Here is a 12,493-nt window from a genome sequence, read left to right as displayed (position 1 = left end):
TAACTCTGCATCCCACATTAGAAAAATATAAAGAGGAATTAAAAATACATAATAAGTCTATCCTTCAAAATTTGACTGACATAAAATATATTTTTCATGGTTATATTGAGAGGAAACCTAATAACTTTTAAACTGAGACTATGCTGTCTTCCATACAAACAACTCCAACTATTAAAAAAAATTTCTTAGGTGTGACAGCAATGTATATGTTTTTAACTTTTCTTTAATTATTGAAGTATTCTGATTTCATGAAAAAGTACTGTTAAAAGAAGTCCCACCAAATTCCATTCAAATCACAACTCTTCAATCATATACTTCTCCATTGTCTACAAATTACAAACAAGCAAAGTTTTAATGAGATTATACTGAAGTAATCATATTCACTAGATGCTACTATATGACTAAATAAGGTGAAATTGAATTTTTTAATGAGACTCCTGCACTGTCAAGAAATATGTGTTATTGTTCAAAAACAAGAGGTATATTTCGTTGAGGACAGCATAATCCTTCTTAATTAGTTTTTTCACCTAAACCTAAAGCAACTGAGAGTTAATTATTATTACAACTTTCAGATTACATTAAAAAAAAAACCCCAATTACTGAAACCCTAATTTTGACTCTAGAGGAACATTCAGGATATATATATATATATATAATGCTGCATAAACTTAATGGTTTCTTCAAATAGACTACTTGATTACTTGAGAACAATGAATGGAGAAAATACGTTTCTGTTTCCATGAGGTTCTTACCTGTATAACGCATCATCAATCTCCACAGATTCTGTTGACATGATGGGCCAATTTTTATTTGTACTGGGAAAAAAAAACAACTTATTAGAGCAAGTATGGTTATTCACATTTTATAATATAACATCTGATTATACATGGGATCAGATTTATGAGTTACTAAAACTCTTTACACACCAAATATATATTTTATTATGTACCACTTTTGATTTTTAAAATGTTTTGAAATTAAATTCTGATTGGTTGCTATGCCCTGTGTGTACTATAAGATTATAGAGCCCATGGTTTTATTCTCAGGTGTTTTATCATTGCCACATATATTCTGATGGATCCATATTTTAGCAATTTTGTTTCATGAACAAAATTTCTCTATAAACACACTCTCCCTAAATAAACTTCTTAAGTCCCACAGAAGTCACTGTATAGTGATATCTAACTTTATTTCTCCATATTTTATCTCTCCTCTGACTCCAGATTTTATTTTTTTTATTTTTTATTTTTGGAGACAGAGTCTCACTTTGTTGCCCAGGCTAGAGTGAGTGCCATGGCGTCAGCCTAGCTCACAGCAACCTCAAATTCCTGGGCTCAAGCGATCCTTCTGCCTCAGCCTCCCGAGTAGCTGGGACTACAGGCATGAGCCATGATGCCCGGCTAATTTTTTCTATGTATATTAGTTGGCCAATTAATTTCTATTTATAGTAGAGACGGGGTCTCGCTCTTGCTCAGGTTGATTTCGAACTCCTGAGCTCAAAGGATCCCCCCGCCTTGGCCTCCCAGAGAGCTAGGATTACAGGCGTGAGCCACCACACCTGGCCTGACTCCAGATTTTAAACACCTGCCAAAACAATAACTCTATTCTGATGTCTAAACGTTACCACAAACTATTGCTGCTTAATCTTATCTTCCCCAGTCTTTCCCAAACAATTTTTGGTACTTCTATTTTCCCAGTTGGGCTTGAAATTTCGATATCTTATTTAAATCATTCCTTTGCTTTCTCCACCTGTGAGTCCTATTAACGCTACCTTCAAAAGAGAGCAAATCTGATCACTTCTCACTACTAATTAAGTCAGTACAATCTCAAACCATCATCACATTTCACATAAAGTACTTCAAAGACCTCCTAACTAGTACCCTTATTTCCACTATTGCCCTTCTCCTTTAGTTTATTCTGTACGTAACAGCCTGAACACCTTAAAACGTAGTCAGAAATTATTCCTTGACTTAGAATTATCCTTCAGTGGATTTCCTTTACTCTTAAAACAAAATTCAAACAACTTACCACACTTGAAACAGCCTATTTGTTCTGTCTCCCAATTACCTCTTCAATCTGAACTCCCAGTACTCTCCTTTCTCGCTTACTGTCTACAAGCTACACTGGCCTTCCTGCTGTTCCTCAAGAAGCCAAACTTGCTCTCACTTCAGAATTTTTACACTATTTCCTCTGCTTGGAATGTTATTCCTTCAGATCTCAGAATAGCTGACTTCTTAAGCCTCTATTAAAATACTGCCTTACAAATATTACACAGATCACTCCCTCATTCTATCAATAAGATGACTCCCCTTATGCTTAGGTTAACCTGCTGTACTTTCCTCAAATCACTTATCATTAACTGTTTATTGTCTGCCCCTACACCTCCCAGTAGAATGTATGGTCTGTTAAAAACTCACTATTGCATTCCAAATACCCAAAACAGTACCTGGTATTTAGCAGTAATAGCTAACCCTGTGCCACACATTGTTTTAAGTGCTTTAGATGTACTAACTCAGTGAACTGCTACAACCTTATGAGAAAGGCACTACTGCCATCTCCAATGAACACAGGAAAAAAACCAGAGTTCAACTTAAATAACTTGCCTAAGGTCACAGAAGCAGGCAAATGGCACAGCCAGGATCTGAACTCAGACACTCTAGCTCTTGACTACCATATTATACTGCCTATTGCCTCTCATAAAGGAAGCAATTAAAACATCTGTTAAATGAATATTTTTTAGGAATAAAAACTAAGCTAAACATACCAGTGTGACAAAGTATACTTATTATACTAATGTATTATTTACAGTAGCCCGTCTCCATTTTTTCACAGCATGGCATACAAAAAAATGATATTGTAGGAAACACTTGAGAAGCACAGATAGTTCCCAGGCAGAAGGAACCAGCCTGTGGCATTTAGGCCTGAGCCACTGTGAGAGCTGCGATCAATATTATCTTGGCAAAAGTGCAAGCCATTCCAGGTTCTGGGTAGTTCTCCTTGTCAATCACAGGATTTGAAAAACAATGTCACAACATGAAATTCAGGTTTGGAATCCAATTTTCTAGGCTTAGCATTGATAAATAAGCCAAAGGATTTGTAAATATGGGTAATTAAAATATTACCATTTATTTTACCAAACATTGACTTGGTATCATCAAATAATATCAGCTTCTAGCAGTTAAGTGGATAACTATTACAAAAACTCCTGACTGCAATCATGAAAGCAAACCAGAAGATAAGCTGCTGCCTTTGCAGAAAGTTCTGCCTCACTGGAATATTTCAAGAATGTTTAAAAATAAGAAGATCTATAAGACAATCAAAAACGCTTCAAATAAGGGGTGTGGTGTGTAATGTATGACATAATAGCCCTCAGGTAAATGTGGCAGTATTGGGAATGGCAGACAATATCATGGTACTAAAAGCAACCCTTTTGTCTGAAACTGGCGAAAAAGCTACAGGTTTATGAACAGTCTCTCGCATTGGCTGAAAATAACACAACCTTCACTTCTACCTTTGGCATAGTGTATTCTGACAGTGGGCAGACTACAAACACTTACTTTATTAATTATGAGATGACCGAAAGAGAAATTACGAACCAAAAGATTGGCAAGGGCCTAGCCACGAACATTTCCCCCTAACTTTGCAGGGGCGGTAAAGACGTAAAGGAGAACCCCGGTTCCAAGTTGCAAAGAAGAACGGATAACTTGCGCCTGTTTTCCCGGCTTTCCCCGCCCCCACCCCCACAGACTGCCACCGATTCATTCTTTACCAAGTTCCCCCCGAATAGTTTTCAGAGCAGGATCTCAAAGCAGGACAGTGAACGGCGCGCCCACCGCTTTCGCTTCACCGAGAGGAGCAGGCAGGGAGCTTCGGCACCCGGCGGGAAGCTCACACTAGCGACCGGGGCCAGAACACTCTCCCGGCTGCAGCCCCGAGCCCCGTCCGGTGACCCGGAGGGAGGAGGACGCCAGAGCCCAGCCGGAACGGAGAAGGCGCGGGAAGGAGCGGGAAGCGGACTCCCCGCCGGGGAGAGCCGAGGCCGGGGCGGCTCCGCCACACCCACCGCGCGCCCCTCGCCGGCCGGGGCCTCCGCGCGCTCCCGGCCCGCCGGCGGGAGCAGCAGAAAGCTGGAGCCCAGGTCCCCCCGCGACCCCGCGCTTCTTCTCGCCCCTGTCGTCCCCTCACCTGCCAGTCCCCCAGGAAGAGCAGGACGCCTCTTCCCCCTGTGGGGCGCCGACCGGCTTGGGGCGCTCCATTGCCGCCTCACACACCGCCGCCGGCGACGGAGAGACGGGGAAGGGGGCGGGATCGCGAGGGGTCAAGGGGCGAGCGGTGACGTCACCAGAGGGGGCGGGCCTAGGGAAGCGAGGCACCCAGCAGCGCCTTCCCGTCAGGCCCAGGGGCGTCCTGGCTTCCGGTTTGGGTGTGGCCGCCCGGCGGGCTGTGGTGCAGGTGGCTGAAGTGGGCGTCCCTGCTGCCACTGCGGTCCGGCAGATGAATGCGGGGCCAAAATTCTGAAGTTTTGCGTCACCGCTGGCTCTGCAGACAAGCATACAGGACTAGTGATCCGCGAAATGATGAGACTGTGTTGCAAACCCTTAAGAGTCTTACAGCAAGAAGAGGGAACTCCTTTATTTTATAAATAGAAAACCGAAGGCTGGTTTTCTGTTTCTAGCTCCAGATTTCCAGCCTGGTGTTCCATTTAAAGGCCTTATACATTTAACAAATAACTTTGGGTGTCTACTGCATGTGAGGAACTGTCTCAAATGTAGAAGAATCCTATGATTTTTAGAGCTATAAATGACGTGGGGCCATCCAGTTTGGTCCTTTCATTTTATGAGTGAAGGAAAGAACTTCCTGTCAGTGCAAGTGACTTGGTCAAGATCATAGAGCTAGTTAAGGTCAGTTTGTCAGAACACAAGTCTAAGGACATCTCATCTAATTCTCTTTCTGTTAACTCCTATGTCACCTTTCTTAGAAAACCACACTTAGTTGGACACAATAACATTAGGATTTGACTTTCCTTTTAAATAAGAGTGGGTATTTGAAGAAAAGTCCAGAGGATTTTAAAAATTGATAAACCCACCTTGACTTTGGGTACTATATAATTTTCTGTAATGTATGATATTTTTACTTAATTAGAATTTCTTCCTCCCTCGTGGAGACAAGGATCTAGGCAAAACTGCATTATCCTTTGTGTTATCCATTGTCTTTGAAATTGCACATCTGCAAATACCTGGAAGCCTCATGTTGTTCACCTATGGCATTATCTAGGTTTCACAGTCCTGTTGTGGACCTTTTCTACATAACCATTAAAATGAACTTGATCTATGTCTTATTCTTTCACAGTTCTGCTCTATCACTAAGTTTATTTCCTTTCTTTTTACTCAGAAATACTAGTTAGCATAATATGAAGCTTTTTTACATCTAAGCGAACCTCCATCTCTGGGAGCAGACAATCATTAGGTAAGAGCTGAAAGCTCTTAGGAGTGGTTTCCCATATAAAATTTCAGGGGCTAAGTGCCAACTTACTTCTGGGGGCCACCCGAATGCTCAACAGGGCAAGAGATAACACTTTGTCCTAAGTTAAATTGGTCTCTTGACAGATTTTGAAGAGAATCTTCTTTAAAGTTTTATTAATTTGTTCAGTTTTCCCCAAAAACTAGGGTCCCCATGATGAATGAATTTTCCAGTTATTTTTTTAAATTCTCCATATTTCTTGGGTGATTTTGGCAACAAAGTCTGCTCCATTATCATTTTGGAGAGTTGATGGAAGTCCAAACGTAGGAATAATTTCCTTTACAAGGGCCTTAGTGACTTCTGACATCCTTTCAGTCCTGGTGGGGTAAGCTTCAACCCATCCTGAAAAAGTGTCAACAAAGACCAGCAAATATTGGAATCTTCCAGGGACTCTCAACATCATGGTAAAGTCTACCTGCCAGTCTTCTCCCAGGAAACTCCCTTTCCATTGTGTTCCTTCCTTAATGGGTGGCTGAGAGGCTTCCAAAGACTTTGGGTTATTTTTCAAGCATATGGGGTAGCTTTGGACTATCATTTGAATAGTTCTCTGTAAGTTGGGCCCAGCCATGTGAGGCTGTATTTATTGTAAGGTGACACCTCGTCCAAAAGGGGTACTTTGATGAATCTGCTCAAGCACTGGTCTGATGAGAGTTTCAGGAAGGAGGACCTTCCCTTTCAGATTTGTGAGCCAATTCTGATCATTATACTTTGAGAATCCCCTTCTTTAGCTCTCTATAAATCCTTTTCAGCATGTTGGGGATCATGTTTATACAGTTGAAGAAAGGGAATTAAAGTCAATTGGGTTGGGCTGCCATTTTTTTTTTGCCATCAAATCTGCAATAGTATTTCCCTTTGTAATATAAGTGTCTCTTTCTGATGTCCCAGGCAGTGTGTGATGGCTACCTCCCTAGGCAGTAAAACTGCTTTTAATAATTCAAGAATATGAGGATCATATTTAATTTATTTTCAGAAGTAAGATATCTTTGTTCTAAATCAGTATAAATAGTGATACACTTATTTTCCCATGATACATGGCTCTGGTCAGTGCAATCAATTTAGCTTTTGGGGTGGAGTTCCCAGAGGGTAAGGCTTGTGCTTCAATTACCTGTTGGCTGGTAACCACAGCGCACTCAGTTTTGTGTTGTCCATGCTCTAGAAAGCTGATCCCATCGGTTAGGAACTCCTCATTTGAGTCTGACAAGGGCTGATCAGCCAAATCTAGGTGGCTATAATACACTTGATCAATAATTCGAATGTAATCATGGGCCAGGGAGTGAGAGTCCATGGGTAGCAAGCAAGTGGATTTGAGGCAGTCCATCCCTCCCACCTCTGGTTGATGTGACCTCCCCAATAAATCCTTTCTTCCTTGACAACCCTTGTTGAAAGGCAGTTCCCAACATGGCTGCTTGCTTCTTCAAAAACAGCAGAATTTCTTTCTTCAGTTTGCTAAGATAGAGTCTTATATAACATAACATAACCATAAGACTGACATTGTACTTAGCACCTTTGCTTTATAATGCAACCTAATCAAAGAGTGACATTTTATTAATTTGCCATAGGTAATGTATGGTCGAAAGTAAGCCAGGGGTTCCAGCCAGAGAATGGGGATTCACTCAGAGAATGGGGATTATACAATGGTATGCTGTATTGGGAACAACCTTAGTGTGTATGTGCTAAGGCTTAGAAAATTTTTCCATTGACCACCTTCAGTATATTTTGTACCTTGTTTCCCCTTCACAACTCACATAGTTCTTGTGACATATATCTGGACACATTCTTATCATGACTCTGACCCTACGCTTTCCTGTCACTTTACAGGTAAGTCGGTACAAATAGGCATTTTATCTAGCACCATGCTTAGAAGCTTATTTTAATGGTTACTAATGATTTAAATAAACATGAAAGTGACCAAGAACCATATAATATCCTTCTAGATTCAATCTAAAGATGTCTTTAGTTCAATTTCTCCTTGCCTAGATCCCAAAGATTTCCATGGCCATTCCAACACCACCTCATCTCAGGGGAAGTTTCAAAATGGGAACGTAAGAGTGGAAAGAGATAGTCTTAGTCAATTGCAATTAAAATATCTTATTTTTGCTAATCTTATAAAAACATGTGACTGTGTGATAGCATCTTTTCCAGGGGCTCAGGAGTGGACTGAATAAGTGAGGAGCTTTGAAGTTAGGTTTCATGAGCTTTACAGGAAATCTACCTCAAGTTGCCATTTATTTATTAACGTACGTGACAATTATTCTCTGAATCTGAAGTAATGGCCAGATTTTTAAAAACGTATGAAAATGTATTGCCCAATGGACTAATTATAAAAACAGACAACCAAATGAAGAAAAAATCAGGACCCAAGAGTTCCTAAGAAAGTCAATAATTATGCAGAACCTACTCTCTATACATCAGGTTATGATTCCAAGCACTAGAGTTTAATATGCTTGGATTCAAATTGTGAAAAACAATGAAAATATGTTATTTTCCATTATGGCTATGTTTATTGTGCAATTACTGTGTTCCAAGAACTGCATTTAGTCTTTACGCTTTGTATTTAAATTGTGTGTTGTGTAAAGTTGTGGTATATATAGTCTCAATTTTGCTTTAAAAGATAATTGGTGATTATAAAAAGTACTGCTGTTTTCTGACATAAAAGGCATTACTCTTTTACACACACACACACACACACACACACACACACACACTCCCTCTCTCTTTCTCTCTCTTTCACACACATACACACAGCCCTGCCCCCCCCCCCCCAAAAAAAAAGGAAAAAAAGCCAGTTACCAGATTGTTAAATGTTCAGGGATATTGAGCCCTGTCCCACGAGATGAATTATGCCCTTAAAGTGTTCAAGGTAATCCATTTTTTCTTTGCTAGTGATTGGTTTGGGGTTGGTCTTGTGTCCCTTTCTGGCCAATTTAAGAAAAAATGCGGCCGGGCACAGTGGCTCACGCCTGTAATCCTAGCACTCTGGGAGGCCAAGGTGGGCCGATTGCTTGAGGTCAGGAGTTCGAAACCAGCCTGAGCAAGAGCGAGACCCTGTCTCTACTATAAATAGAAAGAAATTAATTGGCCAACTAATATATATAGATAAAAAATTAGCCAGGCATGGTGGCGCATGCCTGTAGTCCCAGCTACTTGGGAGGCTGAGGCAGGAGGATTGCTTGAGTCCAGGAGATTGACGTTGCTGTGAGCTAGGCTGACGCCATGGCACTCACTCTAGCCTGGGCAACAAAGTGAGACTCTGTCTCAAAAAAATAAAAAAAAGAAAAAGAAAAAGAAAAAATGCTGAGGGTTATGGGAAAGAGAGATCTATAATAAGAAGCCACCCATCCTTTCTGCCTTTGAGACTTAGAATGGTGACAACCAACCTCTAGTCATGAAAGGAAAGCCTAGTGGAAGCAGAAAAGCTGATTCAAAGGTCTGGGTTAACCAATTCCACATGCCTACCTCTGGCCATCCTGTAACATGAGATGGAAAAATGCCACTTTTAGTTTGACATTTCTATTCCTTACAGCAGAAAGAATTCTAAGAGAAACAGAGATGCATGAAATAAAAGTCATACAAACACACACACACATGACTTTTATTGTGCTTCTTCTCATTATAAAAGCAATGTATATGTTCATTTTGGGAATTTGGAATTATAGGAATTCACAAGGAAGAAAATTTCAAAAATCACTCAGAGTTAGCTATATTAACACTTTTGCATGCATTTATCTATTGCTTCTATGCATGCATTTCATGTTATGTAACTTTTAAAATTAGACTAATTATCTTAAACTTGATTTTTTAACTTAATAATCATAAAAATAATAAGCAAGATTAAATTTAACCTTATTCTTTTTTCTTTTATTTCTTTTATTTATATGGTAATTACAAAAGCCCAAGACATTGGTTTAACATGTAAAGGGGCCACAGGTAAAATAGATGAAATTCTAAAAATACTTTAACTGCCTAAGATATTATGCCTTATGACTATCACATCAGTTCTGACAAAATCCCATTCCTAACTCATTCATGCTAATTTGTATTTCCTGGTAGATAATGTTTGTACCTGATACCTCTCCCAGAGTATTTTTTTAAGCTACTATATCGCTGCTTAATAGGCTGAAATGAAATTAATGTAAACTTTGTTCAATTCATTGTCACTAGTTTATGTCACTTTCTTACTAAACTGAATTGCTAAAAGAAATGCAATTTTTAGCTACTTTTATAGGCTAAGTAAAGAAGACACCAAGATAGAATCTTATTAATAATTATCTGATATGTTGGATTTACTCTGTAGAACATTTCTTTTTTTACAAGGAATATTCATCTTTTATTATATACTTGGAAATAGAATAAATGACTGTAATATTGAATATGAGCTACTGTCTGTTAAGAAGTATATCTTTTTTTTTTTTTTTTTTGAGACAGAGTCTCGCTTGTTGCCCAGGCTAGAGTGAGTGCCGTGGCGTCAGCCTAGCTCACAGCAACCTCAAACTCCTGGGCTCAAGCAATCCTTCTGCCTCAGCCTCCCCAGTAGCTGGGACTACAGGCATGCGCCACCATGCCCGGCTAATTTTATATATATATATACATTAGTTGGCCAATTAATTTCTTTCTATTTATAGTAGAGACGGGGTCTCGCTCTTGCTCAGGCTGGTTTCGAACTCCTGACCTCGAGCAATCCGCCCACCTCAGCCTCCCAGAGTGCTAGGATTACAGGCGTGAGCCACCGCGCCCGGCAAGAAGTATATCTTTAATTTACAATCCACATTTACCTTTTGGGCTGTGAAGTTTAGTTTAAATTCATCTCTACATTACAATTCATGGACCATAATATTCATATACAGTATTTATTTCTGTGAAGTTTGTTTTCATTACAGATTGAACCTTAAAAGAATTTGTTTGAAAAGAATAATTAAGCATATTGAAGCAATCCAGTTTAAATATTAAGATTATTATACATGTATATAAACAAATGAATAATTTCTGATACATTTTTATTGTATAAAAACAATATAAATATTGTATAACTCCCTTATGTGTAGATACAAAATCAAGCAGGGATTCTCAAGTTTTTTTTTTGTACCAGGGATGATTTGGCAGTCTGATGTAGTCATTAACCCCCCTTTCAGGATGATGTTTTTAAATGCATAAAATAATACAAACAGGACTAAATGAAAACAATTACATTGAAATATAGTTTTGTGCATGGACTGTAGATGAAAAAACCCCACATCAAGATTTTGAATAGCCCTTTAGTTAAAGTATCAAAAAAATGCCTGAGGAAATACTTAAATAGAACAGTTTCTTGAACACATAAGAACCAAGCTGAAATACATTCATTAAGTACACATGTAATAAAGCCCTTAGATTGTTCCTTGTACATGTGTGTTATTTTTGTCTTTAAATCCAAAGTAAGAATTATTATCAATTTAGCAATAAGTATATGAAAAAGAAACATGGAGAAGATTTTTTTTTTTTGGCAACTTATCTACCCCCCTGTGTCATCTAGCAGAACTATAGAATCTTGGAATCACTGTACATGTCAACTTTGAGCATTTTAGCACACTTCAAATTTTTAGTCTCACCCAATTCAACTGTAGAATTGGGCCACAGATTGGTTAACTAAAGGTATGAGTTTATTAAAAAAGAAGATATAAATGAAAGAGTACAGGAAAGGAGCTCAAAGGAGACACAATTGAAAAATAAAATAGGATGGGGAAAAACCCAGCAACTCCACAAAACTGAAAGTATGAGAGGAGGAAAACAAGGAAAGGAAGGACTTCTTTTCAGTGAGAAATCTATTTTCCACATGTAATGTGTAATGTAATTTAGAAATTACATTTCATCTTTTGTGTGGGACTACATAGCTCTTATGAGTATAATGGTATCTTACCTATTTAAAAAGCCTTAAATAATGCTTGATTTTTCTTTTAAGAACTTTATTATATTTTTCTCATTAAATGGATATTATACTTCCATTATTTTCACTCCTTCCCATTTTTCAAGGGAGAATTAAGGCCTGAATTAAATAAAAGAGATATTATTGTGCAAACATGTTTTAGAAACTATACTATTTAATGTGAATATCAGTAGGCATTAGTTTCACATTTACAGAGAAGTTTTCTTTTCCTTCCCCCCTTGTCCAATACTCTGTTGTCTTCTTTGACCTATAAAGATTGAAATTGTACAGTTCTCTTCCCAGAGTTCCTTTTATGTATCAAACATCTTTTTGCTTGTGCATCTGCTTGATTTTACATTGACTTTTCTCAGTGATTTATGGATAATGGATTTAGTATACTCAGGAGACAGACAAAAATTTCTTCATTTTGTTAAAACAGAGGGTATATTATGCATACAGCATAATCAGTACAAGCATTTTCTTAACTGTATTTTAAAGCACTGTCATTATTAGAGCAATTAATGACCACAATCTCCATGGATTACAGCCTAGAGGAATATTCTAAACCCCTGTCTGATCCTAACCCTTCTAAAATCCTTCTTTATATAGAGGCACGTCATAACCTGTACCATGAAGGAGATTGGCAGAGTGGATTGGGAAGGGGGACTTGGTTGCTGAGCACTCCAAATGCCAGAATGCATTTGAAGCCAAAGAGAAAATTAGATCCACTGGGTTTTTGGGTTTTGTTTGTTTGTTTTTACATCACAAAAGGGAAAATTGATCTTATGGGTAGGGGACATACTGTCCTCTGTGCTCTACGTATTGTTATAGCATAAGAATGTAATTACTGCTAAATCCCTTTTGGAGAAAAACTTCATAGCAGGCTGAGGTTAGGACTATGTTGTAAACCAGCCTTCCTTTTTGGTACCTTTTTTGCTTTAAGATGTGTCTATTTTAAATATTTATACATTTTTATGCAAGGAGAAAGTGATAATAAACCCACATAATGTGCTATATGAGGTCTGAAAGCATAGAGATTAATTTAGAAGCTTATGATTATGAGACAATGTTTCA

General features: G+C 38.6%; 1 protein-coding gene across 1 annotated transcript in view; it reads right to left on the bottom strand.

Annotated features, from left to right (window-relative positions):
- UBA6 (ubiquitin like modifier activating enzyme 6) overlaps positions 1-4,299 on the bottom strand; it is a 67,736-nt gene extending 63,437 nt beyond the window's left edge. The window contains exons 1-2 of the mRNA XM_020284242.2: positions 4,186-4,299; positions 753-815 (exon numbers count right to left, since the gene is read on the bottom strand). Coding sequence (XP_020139831.1) covers positions 753-815; positions 4,186-4,256 — 134 coding nt within the window. The 5' untranslated portion in view covers positions 4,257-4,299. The remainder of the gene's footprint in view (positions 1-752; positions 816-4,185) is intronic.
- Between the last annotated feature and the right edge of the window lie 8,194 nt (positions 4,300-12,493).

This window comes from Microcebus murinus, chromosome 26, assembly GCF_040939455.1.
Source record: "Microcebus murinus isolate Inina chromosome 26, M.murinus_Inina_mat1.0, whole genome shotgun sequence".
Lineage (NCBI taxonomy): Eukaryota > Metazoa > Chordata > Mammalia > Primates > Cheirogaleidae > Microcebus > Microcebus murinus.
This window is presented reverse-complemented; position numbering and strand designations above follow the sequence as displayed.